Source organism: Phragmites australis, chromosome 5 (assembly GCF_958298935.1).
Source record: "Phragmites australis chromosome 5, lpPhrAust1.1, whole genome shotgun sequence".
Taxonomy (NCBI): domain Eukaryota; kingdom Viridiplantae; phylum Streptophyta; class Magnoliopsida; order Poales; family Poaceae; genus Phragmites; species Phragmites australis.
The window spans coordinates 44,241,941-44,265,637 of NC_084925.1; the positions used below are offsets into that span (position 1 = coordinate 44,241,941).

Consider the following 23,697-nt stretch of genomic DNA (forward strand, 5'->3'; position numbering starts at 1 on the left):
GCGGGTATACGTACGAAGTAGCCACAGGTAAACCCGTTCTATACATATCTCTCTATACCTATTGAGTTTAATTTTAAACTCAGCACCCATACCTACAGATAAAAATTACATTCTAAATCTACGTCTGTTAAGATTTTTACACATATGCAGATAAATAAAATATATCTATTATCGTCCCTAGTCATAGGTCACTAGTTTAGCTATTCATCGTTCTCGCCCCTACTAGCTCAAACAAAATCAAGATCACAGTCACATATCACCTTTGCTGGCGCCAATACGCGCCCAATATGCGGCAGCGCGTCTGTAACATGTGATGCGGGAGTGGTTGTGTCACCGATGCCCCCGCAGCCTCAGCGTCTCCAATGGCGACGTGGTGGCTACGGATCTATGCTGCTTCTTCCTGAGGGACGATCGCTTGAAGCATGGAAACGCCGGAGGTATTCATCGGGGATGAGATGGCTCGCTGGAGGCGTTCGTTGACGGCGAGAGGTGGAGTTTGAGCTTGATTCTTCGGGGGAGAAGGGGATGTGTGGGATGGACGGTGAAGAAGGCTCACCGATCACCACTGCTCACGGCCCACAGGGTTTGACAAATGACAATTGGCACAGTCACATCAACACATTAATCGGAGCAAAACAAAATGAGGGAAATTTCTGCGCTAGCGGCACCGATTGGGCCGTTTTTCAATTTCTTGAAGAAAGTTTGTGTTCATATAAACTACTCAATGCCAACGACAATGACTGTAGCAAAGCGTTATCTATTACAAAAGTATCATAATGTACGATAATCGGTGGATACTAAGTAACCCCTTGGAGGTTCTACTTTTAGGACCTATTTGTTTAGTTTTCTGTTTATGGTTTTTCTGAAAAACTGTATTTTTAGTTTTTTTAAAAGCTATTTGGATTTTAGCTGTTGGATTTTACAATAATTTTTTAGTTTTTCAGCACACTATTTATTAGAAAAGTTAATCTCGGCTATTTTTTAGCTTATAGTTTATTTCCTTAGAAGCAGGCTTCTAGCTTATCTAAAAATCAATTTTCAGCAAACTCGCTTAATTGTGCTTCTATTTTTTAGGCTTCTAACAGAAGCAGAAGGCAAAAGCAGCCTAAAACCAGCACGTACCCTTAAATTTAGAATTTTTTTAATAATAATATTTTTTTAAAAAATTATAAAAATAATAGTTAAATTTATAAAAATGTTGTACCGAACCACCGCTTCCATGTTGGCTCAGAAAGATGCGAGCTTTGATTCTTCCCTTGCGAGTAGGCGAGAGAGAGTACTACGAGAAGCAGCTCGCGACGCTGCGTACCTTCGAGGAGGTGGAGGCGCTCTGCATGCCCGACGAATTCGACTCGGACCTTGAGGCCGTCGAGGACAAGGAGCAGAAACAGAGCGAGTTCGCCATGAAGATTTTGAACTGCGCCAATATTGTTCTACTGGTTTTCAAGGTGAGTTCTTGCGTCACGCTGCAATTGTAGAGTGGAACATGAGTACAGGGCATAGCTCAAGACTGTGTGCTGATCGGGCTGCGAAAATGGCAGGTGTATGCTACGATCAGGACGGGGTCCATGGCGATTGCAGCGTCCACGCTTGACTCGTTGCTGGATTTCATGGCCGGCGGCATCCTTTGGTTCACGCATCTTTCGATGAAGAGACTGAACATTTACAAGTACCCGATTGGGAAGTCGCGTGTCCAGCCGGTTGGGATCATTGTCTTCGCAGCCATCTTGGCAAGTCTAGGTGTTGGCATCTTTGCTTTGGCAGAGCTCCATCTCTAACTCTCTATCAAGAAATGTATAACTCTTGCTGTCTGACAAAGAAATGCAATGTGGGAAGTGTAAGTAAAAATGAATTTCTTGTGCCAATTGTTAGGTTTCCAGGTCTTGGTCCAAGCTGTTGAGCTACTGGTGGAGAATAAACCTGGGGAGAAGATGACATCAGAGCAGCTGATATGGTTGTACTCCATCATGCTTTCAGCAACTGCTGCGAAACTTGCTCTCTGGCTGTACTGCAGGAGTTCAGGGAGTAGCACTGTCCAGGCTTATCCAAAGGTATGTATATCTGCCTTGATGATACTACATGAACATACGCTAACTTTAGAAACTGTGGACGCACGACTATTTGGCGTTGCTTTAGTCGATTACATAATTAAACTGATATTATCAGATCGTGCCATTTAAAATTTAGTTGTACTCGTGCCATTCAGGACCACTATTTTGATGTGGTAACCAATGTTGTCGGTCTGGTGGCTGATTGACCCTGCGGGGGCTGTACTGCTTGCGGTATATACCATCGTGAATTGGTCCAAAATTGTGTTAGAAAATGCAGCTACGTAAAAAAAACACTTCACACTCCAAAGTTCCATGAGATTTTACCAGTGCTTTATTTCTTCTCTTTAGAAACTTTGAGATTGAGATAACTGATAAAACATGGGAACAACTCTATAAAAAGCCTGCTTAGAGGCTGATAGAAGACTGTTTAGCCTCTCAGTGCTGCCAATTATAAAGTTCAGCACAAGATATGCATCTGTTGTCATGTTCTGAATGCCTGATCAGCTTGTGACTGTAATTATTTGCCTCAGGACATGCGGTTAAGAGAGGTGCACACCATCGGTGAATCGCTGCAAGAGAAGATTGAGAAGCTGCCTGAAGTCGAGCGGGCATCTGTTCATGTGGATTTTGAGAGCACTCATAAGCCAGAGCACAAAGTCAGGAGCAGGCTGCCGTCGACTGATCCTTGATAGTTGATAGATTTTGCATACGCATGTAGTGTTATGGTGTAGAGTTACTAAAAGCGCGGTGCTTTTTGTTAGGCACCGAGGAGCAGCGATGGAATCAATGGTAACATGATAACTGCCTTCGCACTTGTAAAATAAGAGCAGCACGGATGTCTCAATGGAATAATACAGAATCAACTTGATCGCTTCTTTTTTTGTGATGGCAATGATCCACCGTATCGATTGTCTTAGCAATAGCGTGCAACTTCATCAAAGAAAGGGTTCAGTTATGATTGCTTCACTACTGGATAACATCTTGCATGCATCACGCCTCACCTACGCCTGGCAGCATTTAGTCATCAATTACTCCCAAGTTCCAGGCGGCAGATGAAAGACAATCCTCGCTATGCTTTTAACTAGCTTACTAAATACAGACAAGACATTGACCCATAATGGAAGGTGCCACTTCATTTCCAGATTCCAGTGGGGGGCACAAAGATCAACAAAAAGGTCATCACATTACTGAAATTAACTGGCAGCAGCCACCATAGCCGTGCGAGCATCAGTGAAAGTTGAGATCAGTGCGCCGAGCTGCAGTTTGTCATTACACGCAAAGCTTAGCCTGTACCTGCATAATGAATACAGAGATGTCATGAATAATGTTGCTAACCAATAAAAAGTAAATGCCAGGAAGAGTTATCCTAGTTCTCCCAACACATCATAGCTCAAATACATAGGAATGATTCTGAGGACAATCATAGATCACTAATCAGCTATTGGACTATCTCAAGTATTGCAGTCAACTTTTAAGTAATTGCTTAATGAAAACAACCGTATCCACTTTCTCTGAAAGCAGGCAGCATTCCACGTGGAGAACTACTGCATGCAAAGTTGGGTGAATAAGAAGAATACTTTGCAGTGTGGTACCATTGCAAGGGCTACATTGTAAAAGGACTACACTAAACTATGTCAGTCCGCTAATTTAAGTGTACGATCATATTAAGCAGATAGTCAGCTTGGCCGTACATTGCTGGCTATCATAATTAAACTTGGCCGTTCATCACAGTACTCACAGAACTTAGGTAATTACCTACCTTCTACACCTTTTGTGCGAACTAAAATGACTACCTTAAACATAATTATGTCAATCTGCGTAAAATTAGCAACAAAACATAAGTAATTAATGACACATAAGCATCTATTGTGTTGATGGTAAGCTAGTTGGTATGCAGAACTTCACAATTCAACTTAAAAAATTTATACAAGACATACTCAATATCAGCCAAATCATTAATCAGCTTTATACGAACATCAGATGGCATTTGTATTTTGAACACAAACCTGCAAAAAAGTACATTTAAAAAATATTAAAACAATGCTTCAGGGGGTTTTGATGACTAAGGATGTTTGCGATGAATGAAGAGGTGGTAGGCAGCATGGAGTGCATACATAGTAACCTCCCGTATGATATCAACCAAGGCCAGCCCTTTTCTCATCTTCATATCAGATATATCTAAAAATACAAGGAAACACAAAATTAGACCATGAGTTGTGAATTATTATAAGATGGTACTGGTAGGTGGTAATGGTAACTAATGATACATTTGAAGCTGGTTGAAAATGGTTCATTTAATAACCAAAATGCTATCTGCTCAATATCTTTTGGCATGGGGTTTCCTGTGCAAAGATAGACAGCTTCTTCTGTGATTTGTTGGGATGCCATGTGTGTTGACTGCACATAAAAAAGTAAGGTAAGTCGTTGTCAAAGCAATTGTTATTGGCACACCAGCTTATAGAACAAAACAATAACTACCACGAAAGAAAACTATGTTTTATGGTTCAGTTCAATGTTGCAGTTAAGAATCACAGGCATCTCAATGAAATATAACTTTGTAAGAATGGCATTTGTGAAGTACTTGAAGCACACACTGTATGTTCATGTTGTGCAAATCTGAAAGAAGTATGATTTATCCAGACCTTAAATGCCAACATTTTCTTCTTTTTTTAATTCACGCCCGCGCATGGGAACTTCTCTATTTTTAATTGACTAAATATAAAAAAACTCATGGTGAAAAGCATTAGGGTTTGAATGCACAACAATACTTGAGGTTAATCAAGGATAACCTGCAATATGTTCAAAGCTTTCCTCATGTCACCATTGCTTAACCGCACTAGGGCTGCCAAGCCACCCTCATCTACATCGAGCCTGCAAGAACCCGCAACAATTAACATTGCAGATAGGACCAGAAGCCCAGACTGCCACAAGAAGATTGTGTACCATGATATCATGTAAAATAAAACCAAGTTCTCAAGTAACATAAAAATATTATTGAGAATTCTTGTATAATCTTAGCAGGAAAACAAGTGCTTACCCCTCAGATTTTATTATATGTTGAAGACGCTCTCTAACATGACTGCCATCAAGTGGAGCAAATCTAAACCTAGTGCACCTCGATTGTAGTGCAGGGATAATTTTGTTGACATGGTTGCATATGAGTGCAAACCTTGTGCTCTTCGTATACTTTTCAATCACTGCAAGGAGTGGCGGATTAAATAGATGTAAGAGAAAAAAATACGCACATCAATATTACGGTAGTAAACAAAGTAAACTCTTAACAACAGATAAACCTCTTCGCAATGCAAATTGTGCATCCTTAGTCATCGCGTCTGCTTCATCCAAAAGGACCAACTTAACAGAAGGCCTTGCTCTGTAGAAAGTTAAATAGAAGATATATTACTTCATGGTATTATGACAAACAAACAAACATACAAAAATACTTGATTGTATATAAGCCTGCAAGACTTGTGATGTATACCCGAAAGAGAGGCTGCGTGCACCAGCAAAATCCTGGATCTGCTGTCTTACAACATCAATACCACGATCATCTGATGCATTGAGCTCCAGAATCATGTTGCCATACTGAGACCCGTATAGCTTCCTTGCAACAGCCAGTATCGTTGAAGTTTTCCCAGTTCCAGGTGGTCCATATAGCAACAAATGTGGAAGTCTATTCTCATTTGTGAGCCTGTCAACTGCGACAAAAGAAATGGCAAAATCATCAGCTTACCTCAAGTTTTTTATACTAGAAACTGCAGAACCATATGTTACAGGTACAACCAGCAAAGTTGCAAAGAACTTGGTACCTAATAACACATAATTTGTGGTAGCATAAACAGAACTAAATTAGGGGCCAAAAGTCCACCCACATACAGGTTATATCAGACAGGTACTGTCGCATAAGATCACCGAAGCATTACACAACCATCACGGCAAACAGATTGACCACATGCTGCAAATTAGTGGTCACTGAAACACAAATTTAATAAAATCCCTTAAAGAACCAAATTAGTCATAAATGCCAAATTGCTAAATTAGACAATTCTAACATCCGAACACATGAACCACCGAATATCATCACATCGCTAGCAGAGCATTATGACCACATACCGCATTGAAACCCTGCTAATCCGGACCAGCTCACCCACAAAATCCTACTTCACAGACGCAGACCACCAAAACCAAAAACCCAATCGAATCCCTCCCAAAACCCTAAGCCGCCGCACCAAATCACCGACCAGGCAGTCGTTCAGGCACCAGACGAGAAAAAGGGGCCGCGGCCACTTACTGGTGTCGACGATGTCGCGGTGAGCGGCGACGTCGGCGAGGGACTGGGGCCGGTACTTCTCGACCCAGGGCGCAGCCCTCCCGGCGGCGGAGAGCAGCGCCTTGCCCTTGGCCGCCGCCCCGGACGGAGGAGGAGGAGGCGGCGCAGCGGCGTCGATGTCCATAGCAGCGGCGGCGACGGTTCCCGCCATGGCGCAGAGCGGAAACCCTAGAGCTGGAGGGCGGAATTGGGGGGAATGGTTGGCGCCAATTCCGAACCCTCTCCTCTCCCTCTGATGACGCCTCGCGGCCGCGGCGAGTGAGAATGGTCGGAGTGGCCTAGTCAGGGTGCGGGCTGGGCGTAGCTCGAAGAAGGGTAAGCTTCGGCCTCAAGTTCTATCTGAAAGGCCTGAGCCCAGCCCATGTGTAGCCTTGATGGGCCGTAGTTACTGGCCCAGAGCATTTTCGTGAATATTTTTATTTTTATTTTTAAAATAAAAAATTACAAATATATATATCCGTATTGAAAAATTACAAAACTAGATTCATTTACAATTTTTTAATTTAAATAAAATAAAAAATTTGTTGTGCTCCTTGCAAATTGGAATCAAAACTTTTTCACGCTTTATTTGAATCCAAACTTGCCTTTTCAGAAGAACAGAAAGTTGTTTCTTCAGCCCATGTGTGAGAGGGTTTAAGTGGTTAGTGTAGGTGGTTGTACCTCTATTTATTAGGGATGAAATCTCATATTTGCTTCTTGTATGTCTTATCAAGGTAGAATTTTCTTTTAATGATAGATGACGGGAGATGTCTATGGTGATTTTATCAATCTGTAAGTTTTTTATATTCGGTGCTCAGTAGCGTTGTATGAATATGTACTTGTGATGATATGAGTGTATGTATGTGTCTATATGTCTTATAAATATGAACTCTTCGCTTGTTCTTTCATGTGCTACCATACTATGTACGAGTACTGGAGTAGTAATACCGAGTGGGAGTGGGGGGGAAGCAAAAACACCATAATACCGTGCAAGTAGAAGGCAATAAGAATCTGGAATGGTTTGTGCCTTCTGCTTTTAGGTAGCTCAAGCACCGCCACACGGTGACTAGCTCTGAAAGCTGCTTCATCCGTCAGTGGCCGAAAGAGGAGAAAGAAAGTGCCAGGTCCTTGTCCCGTTGCCGAAAAATCGACACTAAGATTCCACAATTTATATGTCTTCAAGTTTAACAACCCTACACGTACTACATCAAGTTTGGCATTGTTTAGTGATAAATGGTTACCTTGATTAGCGCTAACAACTCTACACGTACACTAACCACCTATATCTCGATTGGCTTTGCATCTTTTCTCCTCCTTGACGACCTATTTTTCCAGTTAATTTGCGCCGGCCAGGCTTATGGCAGCGAAGTGTGGTACCTACAGCTAGCGGCTGCGTCTTTTTTTCAAAAACTGCTTCTAGATGTTGACCTTACACGCTGTTTTTTTATAAGTTATGACCGTTGGCAACTTTACTTTTGAATAGCCTGGCTTGTAATTTTTGAGCTAAATGAAGTGTGTAATATTTGTAATTACAAACTGTTTAGAAGAAATATGTTTACTGTAAATTGGTTTTATGATTGTTGTTAATATTTGAGAAAAAAACTGGCATGATGTATGTGCATCTCGCTTGGGCGACGCTGATAACGCCGCCTCCTGTCCTGCTAAAGTGGCTCATTGTTACACCAGGATATGAATCTTTGTCTAGTGTAAGCTGCAATTGTAATCACTGTGAACGACAAAGCAAATGTAGTGATTAGTGATAGACATGTTTAGCGTGTAATTGTACAAATGAGAAAAGAGGAAGATTGTTCATGTACCATTATTTAAGTACAACTTAGGATTCAAATATTAAATCACTCGGCTGGAAGTATATAAATAGATCGGATAGTTTAAATGAAGGGTTGTACTGCTCAAGGGAAAAGGCCAGGGACGGAGCAGCAGTTGTACATTGATCCTTGCAGAACTGCAGCCTAATCTGCGTGTCCTGGCAGCCTGTTAATAGTGTATATTTCTTCCTTGTTAAACCCCTGTGTACGTTGTCTTCGATATTTTGTCAAGAAAGTGAAAAGGTAGGACACGTATAATGTGCAAAACTGCAAAATGGTGCTCACATATCCTGATTCGCACAAGTGGGAGAACAAAATGGTACTAAAAGGATGTGATGGATGCACGAGCTTTATTTACTATTCATTTTGCTATCATTATAATAATTACATCTAATAATGTTGATCACAGCCTGGTCAGTGTCTGAGCTAACTGACACTCCGGCCTCCAGAATTAGTCCAGACAGAAGAAAAAATATATCTTGTCTTCCAAGCTCCAATTCTCCAGCCAGTGACCCAAATTTGATCTGCGTAGCTACTTTGTCGATCGGTCGGACGGTCGATGTCACCGCTTCACTACCAAACACCACTTCGCGATCATCTCCGGCGAGCTGCAACCTGCAAGAAGTGCAGTCTGCCACTCCCAGACCTCAGCTCACCGCCGGCTGATCAGCGGGAACCACATGTCCTGGAAGCACGACTGGTAGGAGACGAGCAGCAGCACCAGCGCGAGCACCAGCGCCACGCCCCACGGCGACGACGCCCCCGCGCCGTCCCGCTGCTGGCCCGGGCCGTCGTACCAGGACTGATGCCCCACCAGCAGCGACGAGAGGCCGCCGCCCCGCGCCCGCCGAGCACCCGTGGCCGCCCAGTACTGCACCGCGAGCAGGAACAGCAGTGGGGACAGCACGACGGCGAGCCGGACCTGGTCGACCAGCCTCTCCACCGCGGACTCGCAGCGCGTGTAGAGCGAGGTGGCGCCGAGCAGCGCAGCCGTGGCCAGGAAGACGCAGAGGTGGAAGGACGTTGCCCTTGGCGCCGGCGCCGGTGAGTAGTTGTAGCGGTAGGCCGTGCTATGGTCGTCGTAGTAGCCGCCACTCGCCATGTTCAATTGTTCAGGCGCGCGGGTTGCGTGCAGTGCATGTGAAGAAGCTGAGAAGGGAGCGGTTTATATAGGTGGGGAAAGGAATAATGAGGGGAAAATTCCACACGATAAGCGGAAGGTGTTCATCTGTATTGAGATTTGTGTAAATATGTTAGGTAAAAAAAATGATAAAGTATATAAAAAATTAATGAATTGATAAGCATCAGATTAAAAGGATGAACAATCAAAATAAAATACATGCCAAGTTGTATTTTGGAGGTGAGGAAATGGAGACTGACTGGACGCTAGCACTGAGCTGTGCTTTACTTGGGACGGGAGGATTCCGCGATTCCTTCACGAGGGGGTGAACGCGACGCGACAGCGAGCCAACCGCGCGGGGACGCGTGCCGTTCCCGCCGCCGGCGCGCGGATGGATGGAGCCGAGCCGTCCGTTTAGGATGATGGCCTGGAAAGAAAGTCGGTGCGACTGATTCCTGTTATTTACAGATGTATATGTATCTTTGGCTAAGTTAAACCATAGTTTTAAAGTGACACGTGACTAATTACGAGCTTAGGTAGCAATTGAGGATTAATTATGTAATACGACTTTAATCAGGGCTAGACGAAAATTGGTTCAGTCCCGGATCAGTTTGCGATATATTAAGGGCATATTTGTTTTAGTTGTGAATTCTGAAAAACAGCTCGTAGATGATGAATTGTATAAATTTGAATTGTGAAATATTTTTAGATTGTAAATTTTTAAAAAAAATTGAGGAGTCATTTAATAAAAAGAGACTTTCACAATCTGTAAAATCTTTAAAAAAAACTAGGTTATTAGGTTTCCACAATCCAACAAGTAAATTATAAAAAACTATAAAAAAAGTTATATGTTTGGTTTAGTTTGTAAAAACTGAAAGTCACGAATAGAAGCCAAAACAAACAAGTACTAAGGGGCAGCCCTGCCACCATTGACTAATCACGTCATTAGCAGTAGGGTTAGCAGCAACTGCCCGTAACAAACCCTTCTCCAAACTAATATAGAGGGTGCTTTGCTGATCTGCAGGTCGGTCCACGCCGCGAGGATCTTCTCAGACTGTGATCCAGCATCCACACCGACTAGAAGAGGATGTCTTCGCCAAATTCAGATTCTAAACTCTAATTCTGCACAGATTAAATGTTATATTTATGAGATCTCCGGTGTAAATTACTTATGAGAGTGCAAAATAGAGTCACGTCATCAACCACCCATATAGAAACACCTCTCTCTCTAATGCAAACACTGAATTAGCACTCTACTTATCCTGAGCGGCAAGAAAAAACAGTTTTATTTTGGCAAGCATCTCCATTGGAGATGCCCTAACCGTCCAACAGCACAAAAGGTAGTGGTGGGTTAACCGGACAAGCGTCATTGCATTGCCTCGTCACTCAAAATCGTCAGAATACATCGAAGAAGAAACCCGTCAGGATACACGCATAGCTGATAAGTAAAATGAAGCAGAAAACATTTTCCAAAACCAAGGGCAGATCGCCAGACAATTACATTATTGTTATTGAAGCATAACTGGGAACAATGAAAGATGTGGTCAAACAAGTGTGACAATACAATGGAATTCATTCACACGTAAGGATATATTCACATTTGATATCCTTCACTTCTACTTCTTTGGAAGAGATATCCTTTCAATTTCAAGGGCGGGATGAGCAGAGATAGTACATGTTAGATATCTGGTGTAGGCATCAAAAACCCGGCGGTTTTCCAAAATTTTGTTCACTCTTCCGCAATCCCGGGTACACGTGCCTTGAAAATCCAAAGTACCCCGGTAGCATACTAGCAACGATAGGAATCTCTAGGCGCACTAGTCAGACCTCAGACGTGGCACTACTCACAACTTTGATCACGCAGAGAATATACAGAATGGGACGCTAACTCATGCTAAGAAATTGAAAAACTGATACAAACCACTTACATACATACAGAAAACCCACACCCAAGCCAAGCAGCCTTTTCATAATTAACTACCCTAACTTAAGAGGTCAGGAGCCATTATGTATGGCCTCCGAATCCTCATGGTCGTAACCCTGAGACTTCTTCAGTTTCGACACTAGAACCCACATGTTGGCGAGCTCGCTTTCCAGGGAGGCTTCCTTCTTCTTTGACTCCTCGACTTTCCTTTGGAGCTCTGCTTCTTTATGTTCCTTCTCCATAAGCATAGTCTCTAAAGCCTTTTCCCTTTCGTGGTTTGCATTGGTGTCTCTTCTGCTAGCTGGCTCATGTCGTCTGCTCATGCTATCCCTCCTAGTACCTCTTGGTCCGTTGCTAACTCTGCGTGGAGTTGGACTTCTCAGCGATGCTAACTCAGCCGCAAGCTTCTCGTTTTGGTTCATTAGTTTGGTCACTTCTTCTGACAACGCTTTCAATTCAACTCCTGCAGCTGAAGCCAAGCCTTTTGCATACGTACTTTCCTCTAGTAGCTTTTGATTGCGAGCCTCAAGTTGAGCTTTGATTTCAGTGAGCTCACACACCTTCTGCTTCAGCTCATCGATCTCAGCTGACTGAAGACCAAATACCAAAAATAAGGAAAAGTAAGATAAATAAGCAGAATCTGGAACACTAAAAAAACGTAGAAGCTCAAATAACATTAGTTAAAACTTTGCTTTGAGCCATACGGTGCTACTGTTTGGAAACGAGGCGAGGTTTGCAATGAAGTGTATGATCACAGAATTTGGACACAAGAATGCTTATTTGAACAAAAACATCCGAACACAGATGCCACAATCACCACAGAACATGAGACCAACAGAAATTTTCAGAGTGAACAAATGTTGACTTTTAATGTCCACCTCAAGATCCAACCATCATTTTATTAGCACGTAGGCACTAACAGTTAACAACAGCATTCACTTTGAGGAAAATGGAAGTGTGCATATTTAGTGTTAATAAGCCCTTAGTGTTTAGTACCCCCTCCATTATGTTTTAGATAACGTTTAGGGCTTTTCGTTTAGTTCTCAAATAGATGACGTTATCAGGTTTCTAAGCATTCTCTTCCCAAATAGACCCTATTAAAAGCTAGTGGGTGTAAATGCTCTGACTCTAAATCAATTCTCAGGTTCCCAACCATATTGATATGTTTCCAACATGATTTAATACTTCTCCCTCCATCCCAAACGTTTTTTCAATTAACGAAAACGAAAAAAGAATCCAAAAGGTTTGTGAGGGCATGTGCATGTGCATTTACTCCAAACATGCTAGCTGCAAACACGCTGGCTCTCGAGTCCGCGGCTCCGTGCGGCAGCGCCGCTGGTCGCATGTCGAGGCTGAAGTCATCAAGGTTAATTAAACGAGTGAGGGGTAACGCTGTCATTTCTCCTAGCATTAAACTGGTGCATTGTTCTATGGAGCTGAGGCAAAAACATCAAGCTTTGGTCAACGGAGGGAGTACTGTGAATATTTAGTGTTGATGAAGTCATTAAAATAGACAAGCACAATTGCACCAAGATAATACTCCCTCCCAAAATAGATGACGTTTTAGAGTTGAGCAAAAGTATTAAGGTGAAAGATAAAATGATCATCTTACCCTCTTTTAATACCATTTATTGCGTCAGAAATGAGATTTGCATTGGGAAGAAAGTTACTTAATGGAGGGGGTAAGATAGGAAAACTCGGGCTAAAGTTACATCAAAATCATAGAACGTCATGTATTTTGAATATTGTAGAAGAGTCTAAAATGTCATCTATTTTGAGACGGAGGGAGTAGCTAATTGCAAAGAAATTAAATTTTGATCATCTAGAACATTGTCTCCTTTTTGAGTGTATAGGTCTTATCCCTTGGGTCCAATTATAAAGAAAGTGGAAGCAAGAGTGCAGAAAAACAAACCTTCTGCTGTTTTTGGAGTGGTTCAATAGAGACCTCTCTCGCAACCGCTTTTTCTTGATCAGCATGACGTTCAACTTCATGGTTAACTCTATTATTCAGTATAATGCTATTTGACAGCAAATCTTGAGCTTCAAGGGCTTGGGACAATTGTTCCTTCAGATGAGTAACTGCTGCTTGTAATTCCGTACATTCACTAATCTGATGACAAAAGAAATCGAAAGAAGCAGTATAAATAGATTGTGGTAATTTCACCATTCACATAAAACAAAAATAAATTAATTTTCTCCCACATCATACTTTCTCATTCAGCTGATCTTGTATTACTCTGTTATCTGCTGCCTTCACCTGCAAAAAAAAAAAAAAGATAGCTAAACAGTAAACACCGAATGGAATAAAAAAGACCAAGAGATATAATAGGATAACTGTAGGCATTATTAATGCACTAACAAGTCATGTATTTTATAAAATCACAGAAAATATGTTGACAGTGAATAAGCGGTGGGCCAGAATTAATTTAAATCAATTTCAAAGGCATAATAATTTTCAAAACTGAGAAGGTGGGCCTTAATTTAATCAGTTTTAAAGTCTCTTCATTAGGCATGCAAGCATCCAACATAACAATGAAACTTTTTCAAAATTTTAGGTCACTTGTCGTATGTCAACAATGTCTCACAAATGTGAATTTCAAAAAAGAAATGTGTCACAAAGATACCAATAACATGAATTTTAAATGCTATCATACATGAAAAAGTGCAAGGGGCAGTCAATTTCAATACCTCGAGTTCGAAAGATTTCTCATTAAGTTGTTCGAGTAGTTCAGCATAAGACTGCAAAATCAATAAAAAAAACATACAATTGCTAAATATAAATGCTCAGTAAATAAACAGTACGAAACGAAAAGGAATATAGAACATTACCGGTGAAAGTTCTAATTTGTCAACCTTCACTGGACTACCCAACGATGTGTGAGCTATCTCTCTTTCCAAAGATGCCATTTGCTGTTTCTTTCCCTTAATTTCATCGCTGATCTTCTTCATTTCCATCTTTTAATGCCATAAGGTTAAGTTTCATACGGTGAAAAGCTTGTAAAACATACTAAAATATACATCAGATAAGAGAGTACCTGAAGTTTCTCACTCTTCAGGCTTCTCCCGGCTTCCTCTGTAAGGCGCTTTAAAAAACTTGTATGAAGTGCAACTTCCCCTGATAAAATCTTCAACTGTTCTCTTAATAAATCAACATGGTCCATCGTTTTTCCACTGGTCTGGCACCACATCACATTGCAACATGTCACCAAAGCAATATGTTGAAACAAAAAGAAAATGCAGAGACTCTGATTCCATTGGCTCACCAGTAATCCATTTAATATATGCCTTCTCTAACTCCTAAGACAGCACACTGCTTACAGCAACTAGGATCTGCAACTATCTTAGTCTTCTAGCTATGACCTTATGAAAAAAATCCACAGTGGCTATTGTAGTTAAATTTTGTCCTTACAAATGTGGCCTACATTTAGAACAGTAACTGAGAAAGTTGCCGCTTCCAAAGTGGAACTACACTTATGTGCAATGTTTTCTGTTGTACACCTATTTACGAATTATGATACATGAATTTTCAATCTGGAACTGCTAAAAATCTGATGAAATTTGGGTTTACTTATTAAAAAAATCATACCAGAGGGGTTTCTTCTCCAGGAATGCTGCCAGAAGGAAATTCCCCATGGCCAATGCTAAACAGATCAGCTGAAATATTCTCACCAACCAAAGAATTCGATACTCTTGGTTCTGCAGGAAAATTGACACTATTGCCCATAGGTGTTGAAGGAGCGGTTGATTTAGTCAAACTAGACTTATCACCTTCCGAACTTGTCAGAATAGAAGCTCCACCATCACGTTTCTGGAAAATGAATGCAGCACATGGATTGGTTATTTTCTTTGATTTGACACCGAGAACCAACATATGAGTTTTTCTTAAGTGTTCTACTTGCATAAATGAAAAAGAGCAACATTTTTTTTTAATATATGGAGTATCACGCAATCTTAGGTCCACGATGCAGATGATTAAGTAGTGCAATGTATACCCGGAGTTTGAACCAGTTAAGAAGTCCTTTCCTATTCTTTTTTTCCTCCTTTGAAGAATCATCGAGTGAGACACCAAATCCTTCAGCAGGAAGAAGTAATTCATTGCTTTCATTATCCAACATGATATCTCGTCTTCTGTATGGAAGGTAGGCCAGCTGCAATATTAGCAGGCAAACTTTAACAACCCCGTGTATATGCAGAAACACTGAAAAAAATATTTGTCCATTTATTCCTAAAAGGCATGGCAGTGTATCAGCAGACAAAAGACAAATATTGAACTTAGTTGAGTGCCCAAAATCATAACTTCATAAGTATGTATAACCATACCTCCTCTTCCCCAAAGGAATGTCTTCGTCTTGGTCCAGGATGTGGAGAAAATCTAGAAGTCTGGGTCGCCTTAGTAGAAACCAGGATAAGTTTTGTTAAACGTTGTATCCTTGCAAGCAAAGCAGCTTTAGCTTCCTCCTCTTGTTCCAGCCTAGACTGCAGCTTGACATTACCATCTTCAAGCTTTTCATACATTGAACAAACAATAGTTAGGGAGGATAAACCAACAAAGCAAACATGCAGCATTACATAATTATAATTTATACTCAATCTACAGGACACTTGAAGAATACATGAGTAGCTGAAAACAAATGACTAAATCACTCTTCAGGTAATAGCATAACAGATGTAGTAACATTCCAGCAAAATGTATACAAATATACAATAACGTCCTATGTAAAGTTAGCAGCACAGTTGCACTTGAATTAAAACAACATGGCACCTTTTGTTTCCAAAGGGTGATATTATCTTCCCCGGTATCTTTTGATGGTGTGCCAGTAACAATGCCCATTTTCAGCTGTTCTAACTCTTCCTTTAATCTACGAATCTCAGTCTGATATTTCTTTATTAAAGATTTCTCATCTATAATCTGCAAACATAAAAACAGATGCAGGAACATATGTCAGAAATCATTCATATCATGTATGCCAGGGATGAAAAAAATCTCCCTAAGAATTATTGTCAAGTAAACACGGCTTACTTTGTTCTGTGATGCTTGGATCTCAATGCGCTTCGCACGGTGGGCGAATTTTAGTGTATTGTGTGTCTCTTCAGAGTTGCTTGATGCTGGGGTCACAGTGCATATTAGCTGCAAAAGGAAAAGGCTATCATGACAAATCCCAATAAGTAATAACATTAACAACTAGTGTCCCTGCGTGCAATGAGCAACTTACTGAAACACGTCCTTGACCGCTCAAGGACGACTGAAGTAGCCGTGTTAATTTTGAATCTCGAAACGGAATATGTGTAGCTTTCCCGTCAGTCAGTTTCGATATCACCTGAAACAGAAAAAATATTTATTTAAAAAATAGAACTTGCTCATTTCTAATTCATGGTATCAGGCAGCAAATATTTTACAACAAGCAAAAGAAAAGAGCATTGCATAAAATGGATTCTTGAAGGCAAATGGGATAAAAGGTAAAAGGCAAGTTGCTTCCTTCATGAAACTCAAAGCAACAAAACATCCGCCCATGAATTAATATTTACTATGTATACATGTGTTTTACTAAATCAATGGTGCAGCATAGAAGGATATAATGCGTAGTACGGTAAATTAACAGTGTCACACATCCATCTGAAGACATTCGATCATTCAAATAAAGGATTTCAAGGATCACAATCTAGTACACTATGATGTAAAAAGATTAAATGCATCAAACTGCGTAGACCACATGAAAAATCAAGTCAACCAGCACAACATATCATATTGGAGCATGTTTGGTAGAATGAGTAAACATAAGCTAATGCTCATGTGTCAAAATATCGTGAGCTTAACCAAAATGATGTGTATTGTTGGTAGGTCCTACTGTTCCAAGAGTTAGCAAACTTTTGTTGATGTAAGATCCTTCCTTCCGGCGTACTCCAGTTGTTTCAGCCCTTGAGCTCTCTGAACCTGCCAGATCGATGAGGTTCTGCAAATGAGTAACACAACTAAACAATCAATTTATGCTCTGGCTGTAAGAATTGAGAGATATCAGATGCAAAACAGAAGACATGCATAAATACTAGTATAATTAACAAAGCACCAAGGAGGGTAAATTTAGAGTAAGAAAAACAGCAAGAGCCAAACCCACCAACTGTGAGAGGGTGACTGCTTCCCCTTCATTAGACTCACCACAAGGGCTGCTCTCTATAGTCTGTCATATTACAAAATAAAACCATAAAAGATCATCTCCTAGCATCAAGTACAGCCCTTTCAATATAAGTATGTTATGCAGATACAATTAATGGAGATTCAATATACCAGTGCAAAACCAAATGTGTGTGCTTCAGTGTTCCTTAAATAGCAAGCATATATACAAATTTACAAATATATAGATTATAGAGACGCGCGCGCGCACAATTTTTACATCTCATTACCAGTGTGAAAATAGTATGACTTCTGCTGCTTAGTAGATTGAAGTTGGTGGATCCAACGTGTCTATGCTCTGCAATCAGAATGAACATGCAAATTAGTATTTCGTATGCATGCTGATCAACAAAAAATAAACTTCAGTGGAACAGAATAGTAGACAGATAACACGTTAAGAACAAAGGGCAGATAGATAGATATATCTCACTGCAAAAAAACACATTCAGAGGAACGACACTCCAAAATAGCAACTTACCTATATGAAACTGCAAATGAAGCTCATTCAGTAAAATGACACTGATGGTTTAAAACTTTCTTTACTACCCAAAGTACACTTCTCTTCATTCTCCCATCAGGTGTTAGTAAGGGCCAGGAGTTCAAGTTAATCGCTGATAAGCAGCCACATTGTCAAATCCCAAGGGCCAAGGCAGTGTGGTTGGCATGGGGGCTACAGTGGAGATCATCATCCACCATGAATGACAGGTTCGGGATGGATGGCACGGTGTGGACCTTGTGGACAGGATAGGAGACCAAGGTAGCTCCATGTTTGCATCCTCTGAGCCAGTGGTTGAGGGTCAACCAAAACAAGGAGAAGGACAATCTAATGTATAGCACGTTTATGGACCCTTACAAGTAAAAGCCGATTTGGCATTTGAATAGTGTTTAAGTGGTGAAGATCAATATATTCTTAAGAATTTTCATACAAGGATGAGCAAGTACCCTACCTTATCCCAAAGAAACTCCGACCTGCCAATGAACACATATGTGGTGCGTAGGGTGGACAACCTGCAGCAGCTAGAGGATATGAGCCCTTGATATGTTCAGAGCCTGACGACTTGGTTGCCTCAACTGCTGCAACGGCGGGCAAAGCTCAAAGATGTTCTAGTGGATCATGGATCACCTATTGTGATTATCCAATATTTCTTTGAACCGTGTACAAGTACACGAATTTGATCATCCCATTTGAGCAACTGTTATGCAGCGGGATACTATAGTGGCACTGTAGCAATAGCATCCGAGCACTGTCCTCACAGGCTCAGTGAGCATCATTATTTGGAAGTTGAAATCAGTTGGAACAAGTAAAGGAATAGAGTAGTTAATTTCCTTATCATTTTGATTGGCTTCTTTTCAATTGATTCCATCTATTAGGGATAAGTTGATTTAGAGATAAGTTCCTTATGAGTCAAGTCAAACCATCGCAATAAAAGAGGGGATTATGCCCATTGGAAACAAGCAAGAATTAGATAGAATTCTCCATCTTGCCACACCACCAGAATGCACGCAGCAATTTTTTTAGTTTAAGGAGGTGGAACAGTTAGAGGTAGGAGGGCAGCCATCAGATTGAGTACCATGCTAGAGCTCAGAACCAACAACCATGAGAGACTGATGAAGTAGATAGAGAGATAGAGGTGGATGGAAGAAGCGCAGCAAGGACTGACAGACCTGACCCACTGCGATCCTGGTAACTGTTTGAAAATTATATACCATTAATAGCATTTTGCAAACAAATATTATTACAATAGCTGCTAAGTGGTTCTTAGAGTGGCATTTGTCTCAGTGCACTCTTCTGGAGTGATGTATATCCATTTTGCTCCTTTGTGGAATTATTATGAAGAAAATATGTTTAATCAGTTTCAGAACTTTGCAGGAGTTTTTTCATGAACATGTAAAGCAACTTCCCTTATATGCTACATATAATTGTTCAATACCATGCAGTAAGAGCATTTTTCGCATGAAAGTTTAGAAATATTGTGAAGATCAATTCTGAAACACAAATAGTCATTCAAAGATACAGTTGGAAATTCACCTTCTCCAGCTGCAATAAGGGACAGAGCATGTGCAGGAGATAATACTACTTCTTCCTTGATACCCTCAACAAATGTTCCCTGAGAATGTTAATGCAGATCAACGAACTATCAGTAGCAAGCTTAGGAGTGAATTTCCATTATTCTACCAGTTGAAACTATCCACAAATGATCCTATTTGAAGGATCCTTGTTCTATTCTGGGGAAGAGTGTTTGGAAACATTTAACCTAATAGTAAACTTTTTGACCCAACAAATACACATTATCTGTATTCAAGGAAGGACACAATGAATGGGAATAAGCAATTGTAAACCTTCGGATGAACACTATTATCTTGGTACAAATCTTTCAAAAAAAGGTAGCAGAGAATCATTAGTTTGTTAGTAGTTTGAAAACTTAGGCAGCACTTAACATTTACAGGAAATAGTTATATTAATGAACAGTGGATATATTTGCACCTGAGGATCCTCTCTAATTCGCAAATTCTGCGCTGCAGGATTTAGTAGATCATTGATAACCTACAAATCAGGAGCCTTCAATTAGTACAATATAACCAAGAATCATAATTTACTTTGTAGTACAAACTCTGACTAGGAGTACATATAACACATGCAATAAAATAATAAAAGCAGAAGTACCTCAAAATAAAAGTATTATGATGCTGAAAAATATGATTGCAGCAACAAACCTCGTTATAAATTTCCAAGTATGACACGCGAAGGAGAAACTCGCGATTTGGTGTCTACAAAAAAAAAAACAGTGATAAGTCTAGACATCATTTATATGCAAATTTCAGAGTATCATGATACATGATGGGTCCGTATTTAAGAGTACCTCCTGTATAATGCTAAATGTATCTTTGACAGCCAAAGGTATAATCCCTGGGGATCTTTGGTCTCCCTGACTCAAAAGAATAAGTATATCAATATACTGAGAAACATTTTGAAATGCGAACAAAATGATGAATGTTGTTCAATATTAGTCTAGTCAAATATAAAAATGGTAAATATATTATATCATGAATCAGTAAGTCGTAAACCGTACGTTTCAAAATAGAAATGAAAGTTGCCTATGGTCATATTAACCGTAGAATTTAGCAAGTGAAGCACTTTCATTCGTCTCCTTTTATGGGGATGATAGACTTGGGAAGCCTAAGATAATTGTATTAGAAAAGACAACCTACACCACCAAAAGCTGTGATCATACTTTAGCCAATCACAACTTTTTTCTGAAACTAAATTCTGGATTACACACAGAGGCCCATAGATAACGCAATAAATTATTAATTACATAATTACAGTCTACAAAACAAAATAATGAAAGCTTTATGCTATATAAGTTTTCTCACATGCATCGTGTGTGTCTTCCCACTGCTTGTAACACCATATGCAAATATTGTACCTGTGACAATAAAAACTTTTTCACCTTTGACTTCAAAATTTTTAAATACATGTGTCCAATGAAATTCAGGACACATTGTTGCATTCAATCAATGAACATGTCCAAGGATTAATAATGTCTGCAGCCCGAATGTAAATATTATTATGATGTATAGAAGATAGCTCATAGTAACATAACATTCTGTAAACAGAAACCAACTTCTTTTATGTTTTAAGTTTTAACAGAATACTCAAAAAACAGAGATCAAAATCTTGTCATGATCTAGCTTGTAAAACAATGCTGAAGAAAACATAACCAGGACAAGAAAAGATCAGTCACCATTTACTCCCTCCATGGCACCGCTAACAACATGTTGAGCTGCAACATCATATACATGACGGGTTGTAGTAGTTGGTGCAAAAACTCGATCTGCATAACAAGCAATATTAGTTTGTGATAAGAATTTGGTGCTGAAGAGAACGACAAATTGATAGTCCAATATATGTTCTACATTGCCCATTGCCCAAAAGTCAATCCCAAGTAATAATTCCTACTTGCTCGATGCAATGATGCAACATGATTCTCTTAAGTGACTTATTGTATAGGAGGCATTCTGACACCGGTAGTAAAAAGTTTCTTAGTTTGGAACAAGTAATTTTTGTGTCATAACCTGAAAATGTCAAAATTGACTCCCACAAACAGGGAGTATAGCGCAAAAAGTATATATAGTAAACTGGAACACCTCGTCCTTATGTGACATTGTCCATTCACAGTGTTTCTGGATACACAAGGCAGAGCTCCAATCCACTGACATGTTATACTAATGTTACACTAAGCTAACTACATAGCACCCAGAGGCATCAGCAGCTAAAAGGGTAAATGTGAACATAAGATACATTTAAATATGGATGGACTTTCATGTGAAGACATATTTTTACAATAGCCTGTCAAGAACCACATGGTATGGCCCTGCATATGGATTATGATAAAGCAGAGGTGCCACAGTCTGTACATGTAATTCATCGCCCAATGCATTGGAAGACAAAACTACCATGCCACAATATGGATGCCTAATAAATTCATGGTCTGATGTAATATAGTTGTTCTATCAATATCCAGAGAAAATTGAACACTGAAGGAAAATTTATCAGTTGCGTGAATTTTGGGCAATCATTTCCGATGCATGACCGCAAACTGTCATAAAGCCTAAGCCTCATAATGGATACGGCGAGCTATTCTAGGGCACTAATTTGAGGTCTTACAGCTCTAGAAGTCAAAATAATGACGATGTGATATGATTCCAGATATTTAGCCATCATTCAGTGTGTCCCTTGCAATGTGCTGAATTACACCCCCTCCCCAAATCGCTCCTACTTATGAGAAAACTGATAATCTCGATTAAAAGGCAGCAAATTTTGCACACGCGAAGAGTAAAGTTTTTGAGCTAAAGACAAAGTAGTCTGGCAGCGCCACAACAACCAAGCAATCCAAGTATCCAACTACAAATGCGGCACTAAAGCACGCACATACCATAAGCATAGCCAACGTTGGGGTTCTGCTCGCTCCGCACAACCGTGTCCCCGTCCGCATACCACGCCACCTCCTCCCCTTGCCGAATCTCCCGCGGGCTTCACAAGCGAAACCAAAACCCCAAATCAGTCCACATTTCCCGAATCCAAACCCAACCAAACACATTACCACTCCAGAACCCAAAGCGAACTGAACCTGAGCGGGCGGAAGCGGACGGTGACGGTGACATTCTCCTTGGGCACCGGGTCCTCGTCCAACCCGGCGAACAGAGGGGACGCCGGCCCGTCAAGCGAGAGCTCCGGCGTGAGCCGCGATGAGGACGTGGTCGTCGTGGTGGTCGACGTTGGCGAGCCCGACTGCGGCAGCTGCTGCTGATGCGAACCCTTCGCCCCCGCCGCTGATGGGGACCCCGCCTTCCGCTGCCGCGAAGCCTGCCGCGTCGCCATATCCGGCACAGCGCGAGATCTAGCAGCACGAGGCACCCGCCATTGGATCCGCTCGCTTTACGCGGGTTTCTTCTATGGCTTTTCCCCCCTTTCCGGTTGGTTCACACGCGGGGGTGGCTTTCGCCCTCGGGCCTTTTTGCTTCCGTCGGAAGCGATGCGGGCGGGGGTGGGGCGGGGCGGGGCGGGTTGCCGCCGCTGCGAGATGCTGTAGAAGAAAAGAAAGCGCCACCTTTTTCCGCTCGCCAACTGGGTAGCGAAGGGAGCGGGACGGGGTGGGTGCAAACTGGGCGGAGACGCTGGCCTGTGGGACCCGACGCTGGCAGGTCAACATACTGGTGAGTGGTGTTGACTTGTCGAAGTCGATGCGAGTTTTGCAAGTGGTTGCCGCATTGAGATGGTTCCGTGCAGGATTCCTCTTAACTCACACCCACACACCACACTAATTTGAGATATAATCTTATATTATACGGGCACCACTTTAACTAGTGAACACCGATCTAACTGTTTTTTAAGACATAATTGTTGATTTTGAGGAACTTTAAAAGTTGTGCAAATTGTTCGTCTTCAAAATAGTCTAGTGGTTGTTTGGATCTCTAAAGAAATCAGTTGTAGCAAGGTCGCTGATTTGCGGCTGATGATTTTGGTCTATCTGAATGATTACTTTGCTAAATGCTTGGCTCAAATCTTGCAAGTCAGGCTGCTACAAAGTAATTGCTATGTGTATATCCTATTAATGGCTTGTTTAGTACGACTCTAACCCTAATAATTCTTAGAGTAAGATATTTTTAGCTTTAAAAATTATTGGAGCTAGAACTATAGACACACTATATGGATGTAGCAGTAAAATAGAAATTATTGTTTCTATTTTTAGACTAAAAATAATGATTTAAAATTATTTTATTATAGCATAAAATC

General features: G+C 40.8%; 3 protein-coding genes and 1 pseudogene across 3 annotated transcripts; 1 reads left to right on the forward strand and 3 right to left on the reverse strand.

Annotated features, from left to right (window-relative positions):
• The first annotated feature begins 1,319 nt into the window (after positions 1 to 1,319).
• On the forward strand, positions 1,320 to 2,740 carry LOC133919908 (metal tolerance protein 3-like; annotated as a pseudogene).
• A 246-nt stretch (positions 2,741 to 2,986) lies between these two features.
• Positions 2,987 to 6,655, reverse strand: LOC133919907 (replication factor C subunit 3). Its single transcript, XM_062364466.1, has 9 exons — positions 6,343 to 6,655; positions 5,533 to 5,749; positions 5,345 to 5,424; positions 5,089 to 5,248; positions 4,841 to 4,922; positions 4,319 to 4,448; positions 4,166 to 4,229; positions 3,989 to 4,057; positions 2,987 to 3,344 (listed from the first exon to the last, which is right to left on the reverse strand). Exons 1-9 carry the CDS (start codon positions 6,530 to 6,532, stop codon positions 3,245 to 3,247), a joined length of 1,092 nt encoding a protein of 363 aa, XP_062220450.1. The 5' UTR covers positions 6,533 to 6,655; the 3' UTR covers positions 2,987 to 3,244.
• Positions 6,656 to 8,302: 1,647 nt separating this feature from the next.
• LOC133917737 (uncharacterized) lies at positions 8,303 to 9,345 on the reverse strand. Its single transcript, XM_062361600.1, has one exon. It carries the CDS (start codon positions 9,286 to 9,288, stop codon positions 8,839 to 8,841), a length of 450 nt encoding a protein of 149 aa, XP_062217584.1. The 5' UTR covers positions 9,289 to 9,345; the 3' UTR covers positions 8,303 to 8,838.
• A 1,426-nt stretch (positions 9,346 to 10,771) lies between these two features.
• LOC133919909 (kinesin-like protein KIN-7D, chloroplastic) lies at positions 10,772 to 22,978 on the reverse strand. The gene is made up of 23 exons (XM_062364468.1): positions 22,532 to 22,978; positions 22,337 to 22,434; positions 21,146 to 21,235; positions 20,775 to 20,827; positions 20,261 to 20,326; positions 20,115 to 20,168; positions 19,885 to 19,944; positions 19,429 to 19,507; positions 17,630 to 17,697; positions 17,344 to 17,406; positions 17,077 to 17,181; positions 16,444 to 16,548; positions 16,251 to 16,358; positions 15,993 to 16,139; positions 15,551 to 15,733; positions 15,223 to 15,378; positions 14,817 to 15,038; positions 14,266 to 14,406; positions 14,060 to 14,185; positions 13,919 to 13,969; positions 13,440 to 13,487; positions 13,143 to 13,340; positions 10,772 to 11,820 (listed from the first exon to the last, which is right to left on the reverse strand). Exons 1-23 carry the CDS (start codon positions 22,780 to 22,782, stop codon positions 11,302 to 11,304), a joined length of 2,991 nt encoding a protein of 996 aa, XP_062220452.1. The 5' UTR covers positions 22,783 to 22,978; the 3' UTR covers positions 10,772 to 11,301.
• Between the last annotated feature and the right edge of the window lie 719 nt (positions 22,979 to 23,697).

Excerpts from the sequence above, each read along its gene's own strand:
- LOC133919907 (XM_062364466.1), bottom strand. The coding sequence starts at position 6,532 with ATGGCGGGAACCGTCGCCGCCGCTGCTATGGACATCGACGCCGCTGCG. Across the intron at positions 5,425-5,532 it reads GCACGCAGCCTCTCTTTCGG|AGCAAGGCCTTCTGTTAAGT; the intron begins GTATACATCACA and ends AACTTTCTACAG. Across the intron at positions 3,345-3,988 it reads AATGATTTGGCTGATATTGA|GTACAGGCTAAGCTTTGCGT; the intron begins GTATGTCTTGTA and ends TTCATTATGCAG.
- LOC133917737 (XM_062361600.1), bottom strand. The coding sequence starts at position 9,288 with ATGGCGAGTGGCGGCTACTACGACGACCATAGCACGGCCTACCGCTAC.
- LOC133919909 (XM_062364468.1), bottom strand. The coding sequence starts at position 22,782 with ATGGCGACGCGGCAGGCTTCGCGGCAGCGGAAGGCGGGGTCCCCATCA. Across the intron at positions 22,435-22,531 it reads GTCCGCTTCCGCCCGCTCAG|CCCGCGGGAGATTCGGCAAG; the intron begins GTTCAGTTCGCT and ends TCGCTTGTGAAG. Across the intron at positions 15,734-15,992 it reads TCACCCTTTGGAAACAAAAG|CTTGAAGATGGTAATGTCAA; the intron begins GTGCCATGTTGT and ends ATGTATGAAAAG.